We start from the raw sequence: 24,559 nt of genomic DNA on the forward strand, positions 1-24,559 counted from the left end.
ATTCCCCTTGACAAAGAATGAAGTGGTCCAAAATGTCCAAAGGTCTGTAGTTCAGTTTTAGAAAATGTGATTTAGATAATAACTTAGGGAGACCTGGCAAGCATGGCCACCTTTGTGAATAAGCAGAGGAATAGCCTGTGAAAAGGAGATGAAGTAAAATCACAGATGGGTGGGGCAGATAAAAGAAGCTGGAAAAAAAAAGAAGAAGAAGAAGCTGGAAGTAGGTCTGAAGCGCAGCTTTTGATGGCTGACTTCACTCCAGGGATTTCTCCTCATTCACCTCCATGATCAACATAATCCAACCGGTTAGTTAATTGCCCTGACTGAGCATGCATTAGAGAAAGGAAACATTTGCTTGTACAGTGAGATCTCAGTCTAGCATAAATAAATCATTTGTACAGGGAGGTGGTCCCCACAGGAATACTACTGGATGATTCTCTGCCTAAAACACTGTTGGGTGAACTACTCTTCTGGTCACTGTGTCTCAAGGTGTGGTTTGTGCAGTATCTGTAATGAGCATTACCTATATGCTCAGTCTAACAGCAGATGACTGGGCCTACATGAGATTACTGAGGCTTGATGTTGGAATCCACTGTTTCACCATCTTTCTGTGTTGTTTGGACATATACTGGAGAATTCTTTTTGGCTCACATTGCAATAGTGACTTTAAGGCCGCAATTTTACCCTTTAATGCCTAGGCCCTAACTCCGGTTACAGTGTCTGTATGAAGTGTTCTTGCGTTTGGACCGACACGGTGCTTTTCCTTGTTTTTAAATTCTCTGGCACATATGCCCCAAGTGTAACTGAATTGCTACCTCCTTGTATGTTTATGTATCGGTGCGTCTCACCATCTGCTACACAGGCTGCAGGACATGTTTGTTCTAATCTTGTCTTTGGTACTGGTAGATTGTACTGGGAAATAGGAATCCAAACTTCTTCCAATTTTCTCCATTTCCAAAAACCAGATTGAACAGGCATGATGTCCAGAAGAGAGCTCTACAATCCTCGTTTTCTTACCATTTTCATTCTTTTTTAAATTTATTTTTATTTTTATTTTATTTTATAATTTGATTTTACATATCAGCCATGGATTCCATTGTTTTCCCCCCTCCCGCCCCTCCCCACCTTCCCCCCAGCCCACCCCCCATTCCCATCTCCTCCAGGGCAAAGACTTCCCTGGGGATTGAGTTCAACCTGGTAGATTCAGTCCAGGCAGGTCCAGTCCCCTCCTCCCAGGCCGAGCCAAGCGTCCCTGCATAAGTCCCAGGTTTCAAGCAGTTAACTCATGCAATGAACACAGGACCCGGTACCACTGCCTAGATGCCTCCCAAACAGATCAAGCTAATCAACTGTCTCACTTATCCAGAGGGCCTGATCCAGTTGGGGGCTCCTCAGCTACTGGTTCATAGTTCATGTGTTTCCATCCGTTTGGCTATTTGTCCCTGTGCTTTTTCCAATCTTGGTCTCAACAATTCTCGCTCATACAAACCCTCCTCTTTCTCACCAATTGGACTCCTGGAGCTCCACCTGGGGCCTAGCCATGGATCTCTGCATCTAGTTCCCTCAGTCACTGAATGGGGTTTCTAGCACAACAACTAGGGTATTTGGCCATCCCATCACCAGAGTAGGTCAGTTCGAGCTGTCTCTTGACCATTGCCAGTAGTCTATTGTGGAGGTATCTTTGTGGATTTCTGTGGGCCTCTCTAGCACTTTGTTTCTTCCTTTTCTCATGTGGTCTTCATTTATCATGGTCTCTTATTCCTTGTTCTCCCTCTCTGTTCTTGATCCAGCTGGGATCTCCCGCTCTCTTTCCCTCGACCCTCACCCTTCATTGCTCCCACTCATGTCCAGGTTGTTCATGTAGATCTCATCCATTTCCCTGTCATTGGGTGAGCCCTGTGTCTTTCTTAGGGTCCTGTTTTCTAGGTAGCCTCCCTGGAGTTGTGAATAGAAATCTAGTCATCTTTGTTTTACATCTAGTATCCTCCTATGAGTGAGTACATACCATGTTTGTCTTTTTGAGTCTGGGTTACCTCACTCAAGATGATTTTTTCTAGATCCATCCATTTGCCTGCAAACCTCATGATGTTATTGTTTTTCTCTGCTGAGTAGTATTCCATTGTGTATATGTATCACATTTTATTTATCCATTCTTCAATTGAAGGGCATCTAGGTTGTTTCCAGGTTCTGGCTATTACAAACAATGCTGATATGAACATAGCTGAGCAAGTGCTATTGTGGTATGATTGAGCATTCCTTGGATATATGCCCAAGAGTGGTATAGCTGGGTCTTGGGGGAGATTGATTGCCAATTTTCTAAGAAAGCGCCATCCTGATTTCAACAGTGGTTGTACAAGCTTGCATTCCCACCAGCAGTGTAGGAGAGTTCCCCTAGCTCCACATCCTCTCCAGCATAAGCTGTCTTCAGTGTTTTTGATCTTAGCCATTCTGACAGGTGTAAGGTGGTATCTCAGAGTCGTTTTGATTTGCATTTCCCTGATGATTAGGGATGCTGAGCAATTCCTTAAATGTCTTTCAGCCATTTGAGCTTCCTCCCACATTCATTCTTATTTACCTGGTAAGGAGCGAAGCAGAGTACAGAATTCTTCCTTTAATTGGAGGTCTTAAGCTATGCTACATCAAAAGGTCAAAAGGTCAAGAACTTACTGCAGAGTGCACAGTTAAGACAATTAATGTTCTAAAAACACAGAAGAGTTTTTGGTTGGAAAGCAGAGGTGTGTGATGATACCAATCCATAATCCAAGACATTAATGCTTTAAATCAAAGAACTATTTTAGCTTTGCTGCCTCCTCGTAGAGACCTCAACGTGTGATATGGTAACACTGAAGGAACGGTTTGAGCAATGGACACGTTTGCAGGGATTGTACCTAAGCTGAGTTCTTGATGAGTAGCTAGTTGTATGCATGATCAGAGTTTGGAATTATTACTCACTTATTTCCCATGAAGAATTATGTAGGTAAGCCAAGTCAGGTGGATAAGAGTGTATTATTGGCTCTGATTTCCTGTCTTTGCGTGTGAGAGAGTGTGGGGGTGTACGAGTGTGCATATCCACATGTGGGGGGGACTATGGTTTTGTGTGTGTGTGTGTGTGTGTGTGTGTGTGTGTGTGTGTGTGTTTATGTGTATGTGTGCGCATGTGTGCAGTTATGGAGACCAGAGGTCAACTCTTGGCTTCCTCAGTTGCTTTCCAAGCTACATTTCAAGACAGAGTCTCTCCCTGAATCTCGAGCTCACTGATTCAGCTAAACTGGTAGCCAGTAAGCCCCAGGAGTCCTCTTTCACCTCCCTGGCACTGGGATTACAGATGAATTCTGCTGTGCTGAACTTTTGTAAGTGGATACTGGAGGTCTGAACTCAGGTCTTTTAGCCTGACTGGCGAACACTTTACTGATTGGGCCACCTGCCCAGCCCTTGCCCCTGATTTATCAAAACTCACCCTTTCCCAAAGATCATCAGAGAATAAAATGTATATAATGGTGATATCCTATAAATGAACCAAAATTTCCGCTGGGACTCTGTCTCCTCATTGTGCGCAGTATGATTTCTAGAGTCATTATTTAAAGAGTGGGTGACATTCATGTTGAAAGTTATCAATGGGTATGGTCATGGGATGCCAATTTTAGGTGCTCATTTTGTTTTAAAGGGAAAGGACTCTGGTCTGTAGTGAGCTTTGCCATCAGTAGAGTGCTGGAATGGGGTCCAAGCCACTAAGCAGAGAGATATCGCTGTCTCTGTAGAGAACCCCAGTGTCCAGCAGTCTCTGTCTACTAAAAAGCAATAGCATTAATTCAGAATTCCTTAGCCCAGGATAGCTGTATGTTTTCACTCACCTGACCAGCTATGCAAGAAATCATCTGCTCCAACCAAAAAGTGTCTTTCAGTTCTTCTTCAAAAGATAGAGAAATGATACTATGATGCAAAATACTTTGCAGACAATACATTGCTCAACCTTCATCAGAGAGGCTACCTCTGTGGCAGAAGGTAGTTAACCCAGACACCCACATTTGTTCAACCTGCGGATAATAAGAGATATCAGGGTGCTCAACTTTAAATGTAATGTCTACATCACATTCCTCACTTCAAGACTCAAGTATCTGGATTGGAAAACCCAGAGGTGGTGGATGGATTTAAGGAAACTATTTTCCAGACATACCAGGGCCGGTGGACATTTGAACTCATAATGACAGTAACAATATGCACAAGATGTATGCAAGCTCAATGCAGACACAATCCTAGCATGGGGGAGGGGGAGTGGGCATGAAGTTCCTCTCCTAGCTAAGGAGCTACTTCATCTGCTGGGAGAAGGAGAGTCAGTTTTCTTCAATGGAATGACACCTGGTATATCAACGACATTCCAGAGCAGGCCTCACACAGAGAACTAGATAGACTTTTAACAGTGAGGGAGAGAGAGGGGGATAGGGATAGCAACAAATGAATATTTGTTGGTTGAGTGGCTAGGGAGGTGGGAGAGGATCTGGGAGGAGTTGGGGGAGGTAGGTAAAAATGATCAAAATACATTGGATGACATGTTCAAAGAATAAATAAAAACATTATGGAAAAATAAAGAAAGCATCTAGCTTAGAGGGATTTCCAGGTTCTTTTCCAAGATGAAGAAAGGGGGAGGGGGAAGGAGAGAGAGAGGGGGGTTGATAAATATACAGAATACATGTTTCCAGCAAATAACTATTTTTAAAAGATTATAGGCCATAGAAGAAAAACTGTGTTTTCTTTGGAATAAAATGTAGTGGGAAAAGAACACTGTGCTCTAAGCAAAGAGTTGGCATTACAGCTCCTTCAGGATAGAGCCAGAGGTGTAAGAGTCCCCCATCAGCCGTGGTGTTTTCGAGGTAGTCATCATTTCATTGCTGCTGTGCCCTGGCATCTGAGGATGGAGGCAAAAGGGTGTGATTTGGATTCTTCTTTCCATAATAGTGAATGGTTGACCCTTACAGTGCTCTCCTTTTCGGTAACAGACCAGACTAATGCTGGACACACTTAAACACACATGACTCCTCAAACAGTTGTTCTCCACAGAATGTCAGCCCCTACTCTTTATAACAAAGCTTCAAAAACTGTGAGATTAATCATGGATAAACTCTAAAATTACAATTTTTAACAATAAGAGATTTATGGTGAAATGTGTAAACTACAATGTTATTTCTAAGATTGAAGTCTGTGACCAATGAGGAAGTACATGACTGAAGACATGTAATCCTTTCTCTGATTGCTATTAGATTCTAAAACAGGATAAGGAACAAGTTCCTTACCTTCCTGATATGCTATCCCATCTGACCCTGACTCAGAATTTTTACTTGCTGAATTCTACTCGGATGATAATATGAATAAATACTTTCATAATAGGATACATATCTGAATATAACTGGATGGGTTGCTATAAATTTTTTTAATGCAATGAATGCATTACAAAAAAATCATCACACACAAATGACACACTTACACACTAAACTGACACACTACTCCCCCACACACACAACATGCTTATACCATATGCTTCTATTTTTAGCTTGTCAAAATTCTCCCTCGGTGTGATGCATATGGAATGGTACTCTCTATTTCCCATGAAGGCCCAAAATACTCCATTCTAAAAGTCAATATTATTTGAACGAGAGGTGTGCTAAAAGATAACAAACAAACAAACGCAAACCATTGTGTTCTACAAACACTGCCCCCCCCCCGCCCCCGAAAGCATTGTGTGTTAGAAGTTGAGGGTTTGGTGAGGAAGTCCCTGCTACCATTGGTAACTCGGAACTGTGCAGTTTGGTTGACTTTTCACACCAGAAGAAGAGACTTGAGTGCTAGTCACTGGAATAGTACTTCTGTCTGGGCCCATGCTCCAGTGAGACCACAAAGGATGAGGAAGTACCGCCTTGTTGCTCGGTTTCCTCTAACTGTGCTTCGTGGTGGTAAGTAGCGCTTGCAGGTGCTCCGAGAACCAGACTCACTTTTCTCTGTGAGAAAAAAAAAAAAGAAAAAAAAATCAATGCAGTGAGCCCCCAGAAGGCAAAGAGAAAATCACCCTGGAACAGAAGAAATAAAGAAGAAAAAAAAATACAAGGTAAACTCCTGGGCCATTCCCCAGCAGCAAGAAAGTAACCAGCAGGTTCTGAAAAGCCCAAACCAATGATAATACAGACAGCATGAAATAAAGATGAAGTGGGCAGCTACAAGTGAAAGTGTTGCTCACACGTATTCAGATTCACATTTGCACACCTGTGCGGCCCCATGTGTACACATGGAACCCGCAGCCCCGAAGATTTCGGTTCTCATAGTTTAGTCATTTTTAGGAAATGGATTCACAGACATTATCTCTGAGACGTTACCAAGTTTCTGCCCAATTTTAGGCGCAACGATGATGTGACTAGCAAATTGGATAGCCTGAATAACTGAACGCAATTTTAAAACATAACGTGATTGAGCCCGTGAAAGAGGGTCTTCTTAAAGTGTTTCTTCCTCCAGCTAACTGCCTTTGTTGTCTGCTCGTATGTTTGATGGCCCCTGATATTTCACTCCCTCTCTCCCAATGTTGCTTCTTTCTGCCACAGCCTTATTTATCTCGCCTTTATTTCTTTGTGCTGTTTTTCCGGTAAATGGTCTACAAACTAAATTTCTAATTACTCCCACTCATTCTCACCTCAGCAGAAACCTAGATCCCACCTAACTGCTCAGTGGAAACCACATTCAAAGGCCAAATGTTTTCCTCATCTACACCTCCTTCTCCGTCTATTCTTAAGTTTAAAAATACTTTGAAAAGTTAAACACACAAAAGGCCAGACTATTGCTGAGGTGGATGATATCCTTAAGATTTTACGTAGTGCTTTAGCTGGCTCTTGGGAGCCTATTCTTCATGCTGGCTTGCCTTGCCCAGCCTGAATGCAGGGGGAGGTGCTGGTCTTATGATATGCCATGCTTTGCTGATGCCCATGGGAGGCCTGCCACTTTCTGGGTGAATACTGAGAAGGGATAGGTTGAGGAGGAGCAGGGAGGAGGGAGTGGGAGGAGAAGAAGGAGGGGATGCTTCAATGAGGATGTAAAATAAATAAATTAATTAATTAAAAAAAAAAGGCCAGGCATTGCGGCAAACACCTTTAATCCCAGCACTCTAGGGGGCAAAGGCAAGTGGATCTCTGTGAGTTCAAGGCCAGCTTGGTCTACAAAGTGAGTTTCAGGGCTGTTACAAAGAGAAACCCTGTCTCAAAAAAAAAAAATAGGAAAATCAAATACTGATCTTGTAGTGTTAATGTGACAGGTTTTTGAAGTTATGAATTAGGGTTGTATGATGGTTACTTCTAAATGTCAATTCACCACAACCAAAAGTGAGGAAGAAAAGAGCCTAATGGAGGAATTCTCTAGATTAGACTGGGTGTGTCTGTGGGGTATTTGTCTCGACTTGACTGAGGTGAGAAGGGTCACACATGGTGGGACACACCATGTCGTGGGCTGGACCCTGAAGTGTGTAAGAGAAGAAAACTATGAGGGCATTAGCAGCAGTGAGCAGGCAGCCTGGGCTCGCCTGCTTCTCTCCGTGCTTGAGTGTGGGTATGATGTGACTAGCTGCTTCGAGTTCCTACCCTGACTTCCTCTCCATGGCAAGCTGTAACCTGGAGTCAGAAACCACACAAACCCTTCCCTCCCTGTGTTGCTTTTGGTCAGAGTATTTTTTATCACAACAACAGAAGCCAAACCAGAACAGGTTACTAGCCAGGCAGCCCAGAAATATAAGCATTTTGTGGATTATCCTAGAAGAAGAATAAGGCTGCCCTTGAACGGCTTCAGGCTCCCAGAATTCTCCTGTTGTAGAACAAGAGAAGCGAGCAGCGGAAGATGGATTAGAAAGATGAAGCACCACCACGTGACCAGGGGACTTTTCATTGTAAGAGTTCAACTGCTTCTGACTCAGAAAGGGATCGTGAGCCAAGGATTGGGGGTAGCCTCTAGAAGATAAGCACCACCCTTCTGTGGCAGACAGAAGAAACACGGCTCCTTCAGGCATCCAATGGCAAGAAATGAATTTGCCAGCAACACCCCATGAGCCTAGAAACAGATTCTCTCCTGGAGCTTCAAGAAAGGCCAAAGAACTGCCAGTATCTAGATCTCAGCCTTTTAGAACTCTAAGCAGGGATCGGTGAAATCCTATGTGCTCAGATTTTTTTCACTCTTGAAAAACTATGAGACCATAAGTAGGGGTTGATTTCCATCTCTAGATATGTGGCAATTTTTTTTACAAGAGCAATAAAAACAAACAAAACAAAAACCAGACTGCTAGCATATCTTCTGAAATTTCTGGCATCTTAGTATTCAGATTCCTAATTCTTTTAAAGCATGGTTAAGACTGTCTTAACATCCAAACAGCTATTGAAAACTGAAAATGTACTACCTTTCCTGGCTGGATGCACAGTCTTTGAATGCATATATAAGAATGCACAGCCCTGAGAGTTGGGTATGTGTTTATTAATTCTGTCTGTGTATGTGTTTATTAATTCTTTGAGAAGTTTATACAATGTATTTTAATCATATTAAATTGATCCATCTCTGCCCAGATCCATCTCCCTTTCCTAACCACTCAGTTTTTTATCCTCTTTTCTCAAAAGCCCATGAAATCCCATTTACTCTTGGATATATGGCCTTCCCATGGAGCATGGTGGACATGCATACCTTTAAAGAAATCTGATTCTTCTGCTAGAAGCGATTAGCTGCCAATAGCTCACAACCTAAGGTGGGACTTCATGCCAACCTCCCCTTTCCCTGCTGGCATTTGGTCTGGCCTGGCGGGGCTTGTGCATGCTGTCACAACCACTGTGAGTTTATATGTACCCTGCTGAGTCTAAAAAAAAAAATACGCTATTTACTTGTAGCCATCCTCCTCAGGCTCTTACGATCTTTCTGTCCCCTCTTCCGCCAGGATGTCTGAGCATTGTGAACAAGAGCTATGACAGACATGACCCATTTAGGGCTGAGTGTTCCTCGGTCTCCTATTCTCTGTACCTTTACCAATTCTGGGTCTCTGTGTCAATTGCTACCTACAGCAAAAAGAAACTTCTCCAATGAAGGTATAAAATGATGAGTCACTAGGAGCTGGTTTAATACCATGTACATTTAACTGAATAATAGTGGCAGGTTTTTCCTTAGGGCTCATGACCTGTCTAGCCAGTTTCTTGAACCCAATAACATTGCCAGTTATGAGTTCCATCTTATGAAGCAGACCTTAAATCCAGCCAGAAAGCTTTTGCTTACTCTCATGATATTTGTTCCACTACTGCACCAGTGAACTTCTCTTACCAGGCCGGTCATCACTGTGGCACACAGGGCTCACAGCTGGGTAAGACTGGTGAGGATCACTTTTCTCCTCCGATAGCAAGCACATCACCTTCCAGCACTGTGAAAGCTAGCCAGTCGGGAATGAAGCCTCCAGGTGAATACAAGTTTGATTTCTCCATATATTTATGACTCAAGTATGTAGTATCTTCAGCAAGAGCATCTTGTCATCAAGTTCTGGAAAGTAACCCAGAGCAATGGCAACAGACTATAATGTTTGGGTGTCTACAGGACCTCACTAGTCAACAACTCCATTCCTGGAAATGGGTTTTTGATTTGTTAGCCTCTGGTGCCTAGTAGGGGGATTTTTACCTTATTATAGGGTAAGTCCCTTTAATTCCCTTTCATACATGTTCATGTGTATATATTTTAAGAAGTTTCAACAATAGTAGATTTCCATATGACTTTTTTGAAATTTCTTTATTATTCCCCATATTCTCTCTTAGATCCTGCCCTTTCATAACCTACCCCAGTTTAACCCTTCCTGTTCCATTATTCCCCTTTAACCATTTATTCCCCGCCCCCTCTTATACATCCCATCCTGGAAAGAACCCCTCAATATCTAACTAATTTCCTGAACTCTATTAGTACTCCAAGTAAGACACATATTTCTAAAGACTCGATGCTAACATCCATAAACAAGAGACAATATGTGTAGTTTGTCTACCTGGGTATAATTATCTCACTCAGAATGATTATTTCCAGTTCTATCCATTCACCTGCAAATACCATAATTTTGATTTTAGCTACCTCTTATGCTACATCTCTTTTCAGGCCCTAGATCTATCCCTGCTTCAGGTGCTTCACAACCTTATTCATATACTTCTCACCAGAATGTCTGGGCTCTGCACTGTGCTGGTAATCACTATAACATCTCAGTATTTTCTGAATTGCCTTCCATCTGCCATATTCAGAACAACTTTAGGATCATGATTTCCATTCTATATTAGTTTCTGTAAGATTCAATTTACTTTTACAACCTCTCAATTGAACTCTATCCATGACGTTCCTTTTCACATCTCCAGTCTGGCTCTTCCCTGCATTTTAGGAATACATCTTTCTCCATCTTCTTGACACAACATTCAGTATTGAACATTCAGTGTAAATAAAGAAACCCTCTCTTCTCATTCCCTTGTACTAGGAATCATCTCTCGGATAGCCAAACTCAGGAACCTACAAGATTTCAATCCTAGATATTCTGTTAACTGGCTTTGGGACTCCTGTTACTGTGGCCCCAATATATTCCTACGTAAGACCAGGGTGAAAATAGCAATAGTAACAAACATACTTCATGGTCAGTTTGTTAGAGTTTAAATAAGCACTTGGGCCAATACCCAGCACCTACTGTTTACTCAACAAATTCCTTCCATTATTTTCTGTTTGATCTGTAAGTCCTTCTTTATAACCTCCTTAGAGTCAATGTTGTAGACTGATACAGATCCTTGGAAATTTAGTCTCTGCAGCCTATCCTGTCTGCAGCTCCCCAATTCTTCCTAAAATGCCATCTTAATTATTGTTTAGAAATCCCTCACTAGTCACTATCATTTTCAAACACAGTAGAAACTTTCATGATGTTGACATTCAGAGCCATAAAGGAACCATCTCTGGCTTCAATTTCCAAACCCTCCACTTCTCCTATTTAACTCTTGGCTGTAGGTAACCTTGACTTCCAGCTTTTTCCTAATATTCCACTTTGCTCTACTCCTTAGCCTCTATATTAACTAGTAACAGTGCTTACAATATAATAGGCAAGATAGTGTGTTGACTTTTTAAAGCATTATCTCAGTTATCCTTAAAATTTCTACAAAGCAGTGACTATGACATGTCTGTTTTATAAAGGAGGAAAAGGAGACCTAAAGGGGTGAGCAATTAGCCAAGAAAGATCAGTCTCTGACACTGACCATTCTCCACTGATGCCTGTTCATGTTAGATGGCCTTACCTGCAAGATTTGTTGCCTTGTACCTACCTTCTTGATGCTCACCTGTTATTCAAAACTTCCTTAAGAATGTCATTTCTATACAGCTCTCCCAGGCTTTTACAAGCTCCAGTGGGATCCTCTGTCCAACACAGCTTCTTAAAACTACGGGAAATGCAATGATGCTCAAAAATAGTACTTAATCCATTCTGATCTTGTACTGGAATCAAGTTTCTTTTCTGATGATCTTGACAGTGACTCCTTGTGATCGGTCCATTACCAGGTTTATGTTTATCAATGGTTCTTGCTCACTGTCCTCGTTATTTTCATCTTCAAACACGTTTCTGAAAAAGGGACTTAGAATTGGACAAGATGCCACTGGATGCTGGTGATGCAAATCTTAGAGCTCCCCTGTGGCTATCCCATGGGCCCTGCTCTACTCAGCTATGGGGTTTGCCCTCCTTTGCAGTCACCATGAGATCTGTCTAGCTGACATCCCCAGTTGCTCTTTGGCAATGCCTCTTTTTAAGGAAAGCTGTGTTCAACAGCCAAAGGGACAGAGAAATGAGGCAATCTTTCTTTCTTCTTCTTTTTTTTCCCCTCAGGCTGGGTGTTGAAATTCCAGGCTCACATATACATTATATGAGTTCTTCTATGCATCAACAGCCCCAGCAAAATGAGCCAGTTTTAAATTGCAGAAGCTGAGGCATGGGAGGGACTCTAGGATTTAGAGCTGTGGCGCCTAAAGAGGAATAGAAGACAGATGATATGCAAAGACAAAGAAAGAGAGGAAGTTGCTTAGGAGTTTCGTGAGATTTTTATGTGCTTCTTATAAGGTGCTTTGCCTATCATCTAAAACTGTGAGTCAGGAATTTGAAGGAAAACCATGTTTAGGAAAACTCACAATACATGTCTAGAGTTATGATCCCTGCCAGGTTTGGCAATTTCTAAACACTTGACCCTACACCAATACTTGGCTCCATAGCTTCCTAAGCGACTCTATGATTAAAAAATAAGAAGTTGCAAAATACTATTTTTCAACCCTGAAAATAAAATAAATCTAACACCAGAAAAATCAAATGGTGTGTTAGCAGACTTCTAACGTCACATCCTATCGTGGGCCTGCTCCTCTAATAGATATCAAGGTGTTAGATCGAGGGTGGGTTCTGTTTAGAATCATTCATACAGATGATCAATGGTCTGTGTCGCTGTCTTGCATTTAAAGCAGGTGGCTAGGCAGAACTTGTGCACGAAAGCAGAGTTCAACAGCTGGTAGTTAGAGGCTCACAGGAAGCGGTGACTTGTGGGTTTGCCTTTCCTTTCTGATGAGTTATATAGACGTAGCGCGAACACTTCCCTTCTTGGGGGAGCAGAGAGATTTGGTCAACCTGCTTAGTGAAGCCTCGGAAGAAAAAGGTCTAAGAATATCGGAACTTTTCAAATATTTTATGACTCAATATCAAGGCATACAATGAGCTTCCGAGGAAAGGAATTTTGGAAGAAGAGGCGGACAGTGAAGAGAGTGAACCCAGAAGGAATCCACAGGGTTAGTGCTGTAGGTATCTGAGCAGACTTCTCCTCTTATCGCCCATGTTTTCTCTGAAAAACGGTGTGCTTTAGAGCGGGCTTCTACCACGAGTTACTGAACAAAGTGCTCTATATAACAGCATATTCTGTTTGGCTCATAAATAGCCCTTTTAAAACTTGAGTAATTATTTTGAAAGTCACATTGTTTTCAAACATTATGTAATTGAAAAATACTGCTACTGGATTTAATCTGAATATCGCTAGAGTGATTGGAATTCACCTAGGGCTATCTTAACATTTATGTATTATTATTTCTGAAATTGTTTCTTTTGGTTCTATTTGCTTGCTTTTAGATCTATGTTTTGGTTTGAGTTTTGGGGTTTATATTTCTGAGATAGAGTCTCATACTGTAATCTAGACTGGCCTGCAATGACTATGGAGTCCAGGCTGACTCAAGCTCCCAGCAATCCTCTTGCTTCGGCTTCTGAGTAAGGGATTTCAAGTGTGAGTTATACTCTCCACTCACTCTCTTTCTTAAAGAATACTCTTCAGTTTCCTAAATTAAGACCCCAATGTACTGATTTGTTTACTATTATATTTTCTTAAATATTGATACTCTATTTTCATCATGTACCACAAATTTACTTTAACATTCTTAGAAAGAATAATTCCAACTACAAAAAGAGTTTCATCAACAGAGCTAAGGAATATTATAAAGGTAAAAAAGATTTTATTTGACTGAGAAAATGGTTCTTCTTATTATTCTGGCAAAATGAAAGGAAAACTACGGACAGACACGTCCTTAGAGATACACACCTAGAATTCTGTAGAACTCAGTGGTAGCCGATTGACAAAGCACCTCCTGTAACAGGGAAGGTTCACTTTCTATGGCAAAGCTTTGCTGTAGCAGTGTTACTGCATAGCTCCTTTTAGAAGGTTGATTGTTTCACAGAGCTGATCGAGTTCTGAACGACACCTTCAGAACAGTCCTCAACCTCGAAATCATGGTCATTTGGAGTTTAAACATACTTATTGTGGGGGTTCTTCTACAAATTGAAAGACATTTAGGCCGGGTGGTGGTGGTGCATGCCTTTAAGCCCAGCAGAGCCAGGCAGATCTCTGTGAGTTCGAGGCCAGCCTGGGCTACCAAGTGAGTCCCAGAAAAGGCGCAAAGCTATACAGAGAAACCCTGTCTCGAAAAACCAAAAAAAAAAAAGAAAGTAAGTAAGTAAGTAAGAAAGAAAGGAAGGAAGGAAGGAAGAAAGAAAGAGAGAGAGAGAGGGAGGGAGGGAGGGAGGGAGGAAGGAAGGAAGGAAGGAAGACAGACATTTAGGAATATCCCTGTTCTTTCTCTATGAGGTCTTGGTGGTAATGCTCTGAAATACAACTCCTATCAAGTGTCCTTGGTGGGAAAGACTTATTGTCTGGTTGACAACTGCTTTTCAAGGGGTTAAAAACAAAACACCCGATAAAACTCTTTACTGATGCAAATGCCTAAGTCTAAAAACAGATGTGATTTCACACACACACACACACACACACACACACACACACACACAAATATGCATACATGGCTTTCCTTATACAATGGTTTGGTATCCATTAAAAAGGAACAGCACTTATTAGCAGCATTTATTTTCTGGCTTGTAACATTGGCACTGTGCTATTTGTTCAGTTTCTATCTCAGTAGTACACATCTGTGTTAGGCAAACTCAAACAATCACATCCCTCGGCATTGTTCCTCAAGCATGTGGCCTGAGTTTACCCCCAGAATTTGCTCCCCATTTGCCAGAAGTGTGAGCTCAGTTGTGTCCTCTTGACCAGCTCTGCAAGCGCATCCTCAGCTGTTTCTCTTTAGTCTTCTAAAGAGTATAATCGTTTCAAAAAATTCTCTTGGTGTGTGATGGTTTCAACCTTCAGATCAGTCCAGGAAACATAATTCTCCTGCTGTGTCTTTTTCAGTATTTAGAAGCACTGTGGGTTACGTCACAATGAGATTTGCTTTTTGTTTCCACTAAAAGAGACAAGACACAGGAGAAGAATGAGTCTATCTTACATCCACCACACATACAGTATTGGCAAGAGGACAGTCCCCAGTGTCTCACAGTATAATGAAGCTAATCACTCTATGAATTATCTTAATTGAATTTGAACGTATTGCTACTGAATACTATGGTAGAAGCAGCCAATAAGGACCTGGTGTTTTCCCACAGCATTCAGGAGCAATGCATTCAAATTTAATTAAGATCATTCATACAGTGATTAGCTTTCTTCTGTGGAAGGCACTAGGGACTTTCCTGCTACACTTGCCTGGTTTGGGTCTGCCTAAGATAGGGATATCTACCCTCACAGGCTTTCTCTTGTATTGAGTAGAGAATTATTCAACCCACCCTCAAGTGTTTCCTAAGATGTGGCTTTCATTTTGGAAAACAGACTCCAAGAAAGTGAAACAAGTCATTAGACACCTCAGGGTCAGTCTGACTCTCCCTCTTTCTGTACTCACGTGCGGATTATTTAAATCACTCTGAACGTCTGTTTCCCCTTTTGAGAAATGTTCCTCTAACACCCACTCCATCTTAGATTGCCTATTAGAATTACATTTATGCCTTGTGTGTCCCTCTAACACCCACCCTGTCTTGAGATCGCTTGTTAGAATTTCCTTTATGCCTTCTGAGCCTAGTTTGAAAGCTGCAAAAGGTAAAATTATTATTATTCAAGTATTGTTATTTCCAAGGGCCAGGGGGAAAAGGACACCATTGCAGTGCAGGTTTCTTCTAGGTGGCTCAGTTGAAGCCACAGAGTGTAGGGGATTCTGTCACGTGGGAGGAGCAATTTTGATAACACAGCTACTCATAAAAAGATGCATCTGGATGTGTTGACTCCCTGGTGATCCAGGACCCCAGAATTCTGTGTGTGGATGGCATGGAAATCGCCTCAGAGTGTGCTATCTCCTCTACTGTGCACACCCAGGTTAGCAGAAGCCTACCCGGAGTCAGGTGGAACTTTCCACTGCACGTTTATCTAAGCTTCTAAACACTAAGCTGAACCCCTAGGGTGCCCTCGGAGCCTCCTGAAAAGCTGGTAGAAAAGATGCAGATCAAGTGACAGGGTTCCCCAACAGAGACCAAAAATCATGCTAGCGAATCAAAAACTGTATGCTTTTAAATTGTGGAAGATGATGGTTGGATATAATTACCACCATTCCCCTGCCTGGCCTTTGTAATGATCACGTGAACATTGGCGCTGTGTTCAATCCCTGCTCTTAGGCAAGTTTAAAATTTACTTAATTTCATAATAATCTAGAATTCTTATTCAGAACTGGAAGTTTCTGAGACGTATGCCTCTCAAATTTTATACTCGCTTGACCCAGACAGACAGTCTTCGTGCGTTCTGTGTCTTTCAAATGCCATTTAAAGCTGTATAATTTACTCTGTTGGAATTTTTATTATTTTGAGGACTGGTGAGATAGCTGAATGGGAGAGGGTTTGCCTAACATGCAAGGCACTAGGTTAGACCCTCCAGCACCTCAAGAAAATAAAACAAAACCGTCATTACATCACTCCTTTGCATAAAATTTTAAGGTGTTTGGAAGCTTAACTTATCTTATCTGCTCAGCTTTCAAATGCATTGAGTAAGAAATACCTTCATATATTTGGGTTTGTGTTTCCAGAGGCAGCACATGAGTTAGACAGTTCTGTGTTGTGAGAAATGTTCAGGAGAAGTGAAACTTACTTATGAGGTCATCGCCAAGTGTGTGCCGTGCTCCCTCCAATTGATGGGTTTTTTTTCCCGTAAACTACATTTCTTTGTTTACTTTTATTTTTCATCAGGATTATTTAACATGATCTCTAGTACATAGGAGGTCTTAATGAAAAGATCATTTCCTTTGTCAGTTTCATGGCCTAATTTGGAAAGATCAAACCCACGATTAAGTTGAGTTATTATGTGTGTCATCCACACAGTCAGAAGCAAATGCAGAAGTTTTAAAAATAAAAAATGATTCATTGTTTTAAAATTGTCACTGGCTTGTGGATTATTAATCTGCAGGGTTTCTGGGTGTTTGGGAAAGAATGGATATGCATGAGAGTTTATCCGCTCCTTAGGAATGTTGCCTGTGAGCACTTAAGGAAATGAAAACTCTAGGCAGCTACTAATTGGAGAGACTTGTATTGGGTTCTTACAGTCATCACGGGGTGCTGCACCGTTCTGCGGCAGTCCCTCAGGTCACCTTTAAAGTACTGATCCAGGATAACTTTGGTAGGCTTATGTGAATCATCTCCCTCCCTGGTCACATATCCTCCTTTGCTGTTACTGCTTGTTGTATACAAACATCTAGAGCAGGGTGTCTATTTATGCCACTGTTTAAGGCGCTACTTAGCAAAAGAGAAGCACAGAGTAAGGACCAGGAGTGATGTGCTAACATTTTGTTGTTGTTGTTTGTTTGTTTGTTTATTGTTGTTTTTTCTTGTGGCACTGGGAATCAAACCCAGGGCCTTAAACATATTAGGCAAGCACCCTACCATTGGACAGGGTGATGCTTGGGGAATAAGAAGGGAGACTGGGTCAGAATTGAAACAAAACTGGATTGCAAGGATGAAATTCACAAAAAGGTACTTTGAAAGAAAACCAAGAAGAGGGAGTTACCAGGGACTTCTGAACCCAGTCAGACCACGCACACACAAAAAGAGAAGTGTGCTTTGGAACTTGATCCAGCCTAAGAATCTATGTGAGGGCAGACCAGGGGAATCTGAGTGGATGGCAGAAAGTGAGCGGGTAGCTCTGTTGCCGGGGAGCTGTGGAATGGCTGCCTCCAAACTGGACTTGGAAGGGGAGTCTGTAATGTCACCAAGAATGACCTCCCTTTCCTTGAGGCTGACTGTGATGGGAAAGAGAAGAATTAATGCAGAGAAGAACCACCTCTCTATCAGAGTGTAAGATGGGGCCATTTGTTAGAGTAGAAGGTTCACAGTGAGGTCGTGGTACCAAATCATTCCTGATATGGGATTTTTAAAAGGATTGCCTTGAGAGCTGGTCAGTTGCCTCAGTGAGTAAAGTGGTTGTTGTGTAAGCATGAGGACCCCAGTTAGGGTGGCTGCAGAGACTAGAGCTCATAGAGTAGCAAGCCTAGCCCAATAGGTGAGCTCGGGGTTCAATGAGAGATCTTGTCTCAAAAAGAATGAGATAGAGAGCCATTGAAGAAGACACCTGACATTGACTACTCACCTCCAAATGTACACACACACACACACACACACACACACACACACACAAACATACACACACCTACATGAACATGTAATACCCCATACACACATGCAAACACAAGATTCACTCAGTGACTGGCAATTTCCAGTGTGAATCCTGACACAGTATTATCAGTCTTCATTATACAGTTCCTGAATCTACCAAATAAGTTCTTGTCTTCCCTCTCTGTCAAATTCTTTCCTGAGGGACCCCAATGATCTCATGCAGTTTTATAGACTTCGAATGCTCTACACTATTAGAAAGAAAGAAAGAAAGAAAGAAAGAAAGAAAGAAAGAAAGAAAGAAAGAAAGAAAGGAAGGAAGGAAGGAAGGAAGGAAGGAAGGAAGGAAGGAAGGAAGGAAGGAAGGAAGAGAAGGAAGGAAGGAAGGAAGGAAGGGAGGGAGGGAGGGAGGGGAGAGGGAAGGAGGGAGGAGGGAGGGAGGGAGGGAGGGAAGGGGAGGGAGGAGGGAGAGGAGGAGAGAGAGAGAGAGAGAGAGAGAGAGAGAGAGAGAGAGAAAGAAAGAAAGAAAGAAAGAAAGAAAGAAAGAAAGAAAGAAAGAAAGAAAGAAAGAAGAAAGAGAAAGAAAGAAAAGAAAGAAAGAAAGAGAAAGAAAGAAAAAGAAAATCACAAAGTGAGCAGGAATAGTACCCAAAACTACAGCTCTATTCTAGAATATTCCCAATAGGAAAATAAATTCTGGGTTGTTGGTTTGGGTTTTGTTTTTCATTTGTTTGTTTGATTTTTGGCCCTTGCAAGTACAAATTGCTGACAGAGTGGACCGCAGTCTTCAAGCTTAACTGAACTTAAATATGAAACTCTCCCATCAACTTACTGCTCGGGTTGCACAAGTTTTCAAAATCCAAGGGAAAAAAGTAATCAACTGTGATGATGTCTTCTAGAATTAATATAGGTACTCAGTGAGAGAGAGCATTAACTTGTATCATAGTCCTTGTCACTGACCATAGTAACACCAATGAGAAAGTAATTATTATTGCCATTTATGGTAAACTAAATTATAGTGACTATGGCTATTATTATTAAGTATTTTGGTGTAGCTGTATTTTTTTCTGTAAGTGAACATGTATGAATTAGTCTTAATATAACAGTGACCCCAAATGTGACTCCTGAGATGAAAATAATATAATGAAGCAAAGTGAACTGAGCCTGAGCATGGCTTCCAGACGTTGTTACAAACCAAAGAGATATTTCAGTACCCCTAGCACAAACAGGTACCTCCTATGGAGAGCAAAATTATAGCCTGCTACTGTCAGCACTGAAAGCAAATTATGGCCATATACGTTCTTTGTCTGACTTCAAAAATCTTCATCTTCTGCATCATGGTAAAGTAATGGTTGGATGAGTTTGTTCTGATAGAAAATTAGAGATTAGAGCTGCCCTTCATGTCTGACCTTGGAAAGCCAAAAAGTTATTGAAACCTCTCACTCATAGGGCACATAATATCTAGTGTATTTTTTTTCTCACAGGATAAAATGATATTGGGATGTATCAATGATACACAACCATTGAATTCCTGCATTTCAAAGGCAGAAGTCATTGACTGCAAGGGGTTGTACATGAGCATTCAAATCTGAATAAACTTGGAAAATAATAGGCCCCTGTGGTAGGTACTGCTCCTGGTATCGCAGAGTAGATTCCTTTAATTCCAAGAATTAGAAATCTACTCACATAAACAGACACGGTCCAGAGAAGGGAAATGAAGGCTGGAAGTAGATAGGCTTGGGGAAGAGCCAGGAAGGAAATCAGAGCCACCAAGGCAGTGGAAACCCTGTTGTCTTGGTAGTTGGGCACAATGGACAGTTTTTGTGAAACTCAGCCCCAGAGATGTAGCTTCCAGCTTTTTTCTCAACCCTGTCATCCTTTCACTGAAGACTGGGAATTCCAGAGGGAAAGGTTACATGGGCTTTGCTTGGGCTGCATCCCTTTTGACCATCAGAGAAGCTGGTGATTTTAATGATCAAACCCATCACAACTAGTCTTTAAGGAAGAGACCACAAAGAATAGGTTATCATTTGGAGAACGTTTGCTGAAAATGTAAAATCTAGTTGGAAGAATTGTTCACATTTGAATTGTGCTTATGTGTAAGTCTGTACATGACACACACATACACACACAACAACAACAACTACTACTACAGCAACTTGACCTGTGAATGAAAGTTTGTATGACTATCAAAGTATTAAGATGGTGCCAGAGGATAAGCTGGCGGTGGCTTTTATCACAGACCTCCTATAAATTAATTTAAAGTTCCCTGCAGCTTGTTCTAAGGCATTAATTTCCCTGGTGTCAGGCAGGCTTGTAATTGGGTTGTGATGTATTTTTAATGATATTTATTATCTCTCAAGTGTTTCTAGAAAACTAAATGAGACATGTAATTTAATTTGATTTAGGTCTTGTTGGATATTTTCTATATCTTTATAAGCACCACCATTGTATGGAGAAACATTTGCTGTCATTGGTTTAGATTTTCATTTGCTATGCAGATCTGTGGACATTTTGACACGTTCCAAAGAAATATGATGGGTCAGATTTCCCTACAAAGAAAACAAGACTGCAAAACTGAATTAAATTTGAGAGTATCCCTTACACAGTAAATTTTTAAAGACTGGTTTGTCTTTGATTTCTAATGAAATTCTACTAAATATGAAAAATTAATCATATTAATCTTATATAGTTGATAAGTTTTATATACTTTATCTGGTTAATGGTCATTCACATTTCTGAAATGAACTAATACTTAAAGAGCAACTACTGCTTGGTTTCTTCTGTGATCTGTCTGTCTTTGTTGCCAAGGGAACCATTTCGAAATGGCTTAATCTGAGTTTGCCCAGCTGTATCCAATCTTAACTTTGATTTAGCTAGTGTTTTTCCATTCTCATGAAACTCTGTGGTTCAGAACAGAAAGAAGGTTAAAGGGTCTGCAAAAGATGCCTTATGCCTTACTTAATCATTTCCTTTCTGGTAAGAAAAACTTGGCCTTGCTTTCTGTAGCTCAGGCTTCTGAGACGTTGTCCAATGGAACTCCCCCTGATGAAAGGCTGAATTAAATCTGTCACACGACCACGGGGTGACAGCTGTGGCCATGGATGCAGCTGTGAGGGCTCTCTCCAATCTTCCCATTTGTTTTAAACACAAATAGTGTGGAAATTGGCCCCATTCCAATCACATTATGGCAAAAGAGTCTTGGGTTCTGTTAGCATCTAAAGAACTCATTCATTTAGAGGTTTTGTTTCTTCTAAGAAATTTACCTCTCTCTTTCCCTCCCTCCCTCCCTCCCTCCCTCCCTCCCTCCCTCCCTCCCTCCCTCCCTCCCTCCCTCCCTCCCTCTCTCTCTCTCTCTCTCTCTCTCTCTCTCTCTCTCTCTCTCTCCCTTTCTCTCCCTCTCCCCAACCATGTCTGGTAGCTTGTTATCTTGATAATACTGAAGTTTGTTTCGTTTTTATTTCATATTTTAGTTTTTGTTTATGTGTATTGGTGCTTTGCCTGCGTGTGTGTGTATGTGTGTGTGTGTGTGTGTGTGTGTGTGTGTGTGTGTGTGTGCAGTGCCAGCAGAGGTCAGAAGAGAGTGTGGGAGCTCCTGGAACTGGAGTTACAGACCATTGTTAGCCACATTATGGGTGCTGGGAATTGAACTTGGGTCCTCTGGAAGAGCAGCCAGTGCTCTTAACCACTGAGCCGTCTCTCCAGCCAAACACTGAAGTTATTTGACCACTGTGTTGTTTGTAAAGTGCTCTGATGGACTCAAAATAGGAATGATTATGACTATGATTAGTTTAGGATTCCTCTAAATAGCTTAGCCACTGAAAGCTGTTCACTCTGAATTCTGAATTCTCTTGGGTGCTAGTAGAGCCCACTCTACTCATCCTAAAGTAAATTTTGGTTTATGATTGTTGTCCTGTGTCATTATTTATATTAGTCATGTATTAGTTACATACTCTCAAAGGGCATTTATATATGATGTTAATGTTAGGACAGCAAATGACAGGACATGAGTAAAGATTCAGAAATGTAGAAATGGTGTGTGTGTGTGTGTGTGTGTGTGTGTGTGTGTGTGTGTGTGTGTGTGGTGGGGGAAGAATTAGAGAAGACTGGTAAGTCCCAAGTAGCACCACAGGATAGACAGTGTGACACAGAAAGATCATGAAACTTCTCAAGTGTAGGGGAAAAACTCTTTTCATACTATTTCTTTGAAAAGACCAGGTTTTAATGAGAACTAGGAATAGCTGGTGTAGAACAACAGAACTAGAGTGATCTCCTAGAAAGTTCCAAAGACTCACTTGCCCTGATTACACTACCAGTTAAGAACCCAGGTTTGCATATGTGGCCTCCAGATACAGAGGTTTGGCTGTAGACACTGTTCTGCTCCCCTGACTCTTTCAGCCTTTCCCAAATAGCTCCCTACAGTAGACAGAGTCATTTGTATTTATGGAAGTTAGAGCTCTAGAATGAAATTCAAAGCATAACTTTTACAACATTGCTTTTGCTCTGGAAATTTGTATCTGCGAAGCTAATGAGTTTAATATAAAACCAATTCTAAATTTGATCGTTGTCTTGCGATCTGACAGTATAAAAAAATGATAAGACATTTTCTAGGCTGTTTCTCAGAGCAAACAACAGCAGACTCTGAAAGTAGTGTTGAATTGCTGATAGGCATACTTCAGCTACACATACTTAGGAAGTTCACCTTCTTTTTCCTAAAGGGCATAAAGAGGCCTGGCTTGACTTAGTTAGAAGATACACAGGGACAGCTCTCTCCTTTTTATTTGAATTTATTACTTCTTTTATTTTTATTAGAACCATTCATTTTCAATATATTTTAAGGGAAATTTAGATCATAAATGTAAAATACATAGTACAGTTCTTGATAAATGAAGAACTCAATATTCTTGGTGTGACAGCTTGATTGGGACTTGATTTGGGTATAAGTCTTCGGGTAACACAATTTTCAAATAAAACAAGTCTCTATTTTGCTGGTATCTTGTGGTTCATCTACCATACTGACATATCTCCTCGGTCTTTATTTTTATTCATCCTGACTAACTTCAGCCAAGATTCATATGACTTGCCCAAGTCACATAGCTGGTAGGTATGAGAGTCTAAACTTCCCACTGGAGTTTCCAACTGGAATCCTGTGCTACAAGCACCACTTCAGGATGGTGTTTAAGTAACTCACCAGATGTTTATGGCTCCCTACAAAGCTAAAAATAGTTCCGTTATTAAATCGCTAATTGTGCTTCTCTGTTTTGCTGGCATGAGCTTCTAGAACCGCAAGCCCAATCTGTAATTATTTTCTCTAGTCTCTTTTTCCCCCGTGTTTTGTGTATCTTTTGTTGTAATTACTTGAATCTGTTAGTGGTTGAATTTCTATGTGAAGCCCCACTGTGATATTTCTGGGCTTCCTCTCTGGTGGATTTTCAAAGGGTAAACAATTTTAAAATCAAATAACTCCCCAGTGTTTAATGAAGTCTTGATTCTTTTGAAAAACCAAGTTCATCCTTTTTAGCATGATGAAAGCAACACATGTTCATCCAAAAACATTAAAAACAACAGCATCCTGAATGCTACAGTACCACCCAAATGCAGCAAGCTAGTGATGTTTCAATCTATGTCAATAATTAGTTTCTTTATAAAGTCTTGTGAAGTTACTCTATTATATAATATTTATTCTCATTCTTATTAAGCAATAATAAACAAGCAATTTTTATTTTGCTATAAACTTGAGAAAAAACAGTTTTTAATAAGTGTTCATAGTTTCATCCCTCATACTTTCTGAATCAGGCCATGCCCTGGCAGCCTAACTAAGTCTTAAAAGTATAGATAGTATAGATTCCAGTTCTAATCTCATGTGTGGATCCAGAAATATCATCAAGGTTTCTTCGAACTGTTCACTTCCTGAGATAATTCCTTTCTTTGTCCTTCCATTTGTAGCAACACTTGATCATGGACCTTACCTTACTCCAGTTTTCAAACAACAAAAACACAAATTATGTGCAAAATATTGACAGCTAACTAACTCTGGTGAAGCACTGAAGAATTTAATAAATCCATGACATATTACACACAGTCCTCCACTGATTTATTCCAGACCCTCTCCTAGTCTTAATGACCTTTCTAAATCTCCTTACAGATTAATACCTTTCCCCATTACTCGTGATTCTTGAAAATTACTTCTTTTGAAAGGCTATACTTAATATCTTCCCTGGTTAGGAATGACCACCATCAATCTACTTACCTTTCTTATCATTCTTCAATGAAGTTGAATACATTTCTCCATCTTGTAAGGAAGATAATGTTGCAAAGATACCCTAAACACATCTTGGATTTTATGTGTGCTTATTTCTCTCAAATATAATCTAGGTTATTCCTGGATCTGGATGAAGAGATATATACTTAACTATGAAACACATGTTTATTGTGTCCTATACACATTATAGGTGCTTTCAATCTAAAAATTGTAAGCCAGTCTTTATTTAACACTCAGGAAAAGTCTTGTAGATA

General features: G+C 40.9%; 1 protein-coding gene across 17 annotated transcripts in view; it reads left to right on the forward strand.

Moving 5' to 3' along the window:
- Dock10 (dedicator of cytokinesis 10) overlaps positions 1–24,559 on the forward strand; it is a 249,841-nt gene that overhangs the window by 72,427 nt on the left and 152,855 nt on the right. For 3 of the 17 annotated variants that reach the window (XM_076549972.1, XM_076549965.1, XM_076549966.1), the window contains exon 1: positions 12,613–12,825. The exons of 12 other annotated variants lie outside the window; for them this stretch is intronic. In XM_076549972.1, the coding sequence (XP_076406087.1) occupies positions 12,742–12,825 (84 nt within the window). In that variant the 5' untranslated portion in view covers positions 12,613–12,741. Of the gene's footprint in view, positions 1–12,612; positions 12,826–24,559 lie in introns of those variants that run through there. 2 more of the 17 variants (XM_076549967.1, XM_076549968.1) reach the window with 1 other exon arrangement.

Source organism: Peromyscus maniculatus, chromosome 13 (assembly GCF_049852395.1).
Source record: "Peromyscus maniculatus bairdii isolate BWxNUB_F1_BW_parent chromosome 13, HU_Pman_BW_mat_3.1, whole genome shotgun sequence".
Taxonomy (NCBI): Eukaryota; Metazoa; Chordata; class Mammalia; order Rodentia; family Cricetidae; genus Peromyscus; species Peromyscus maniculatus.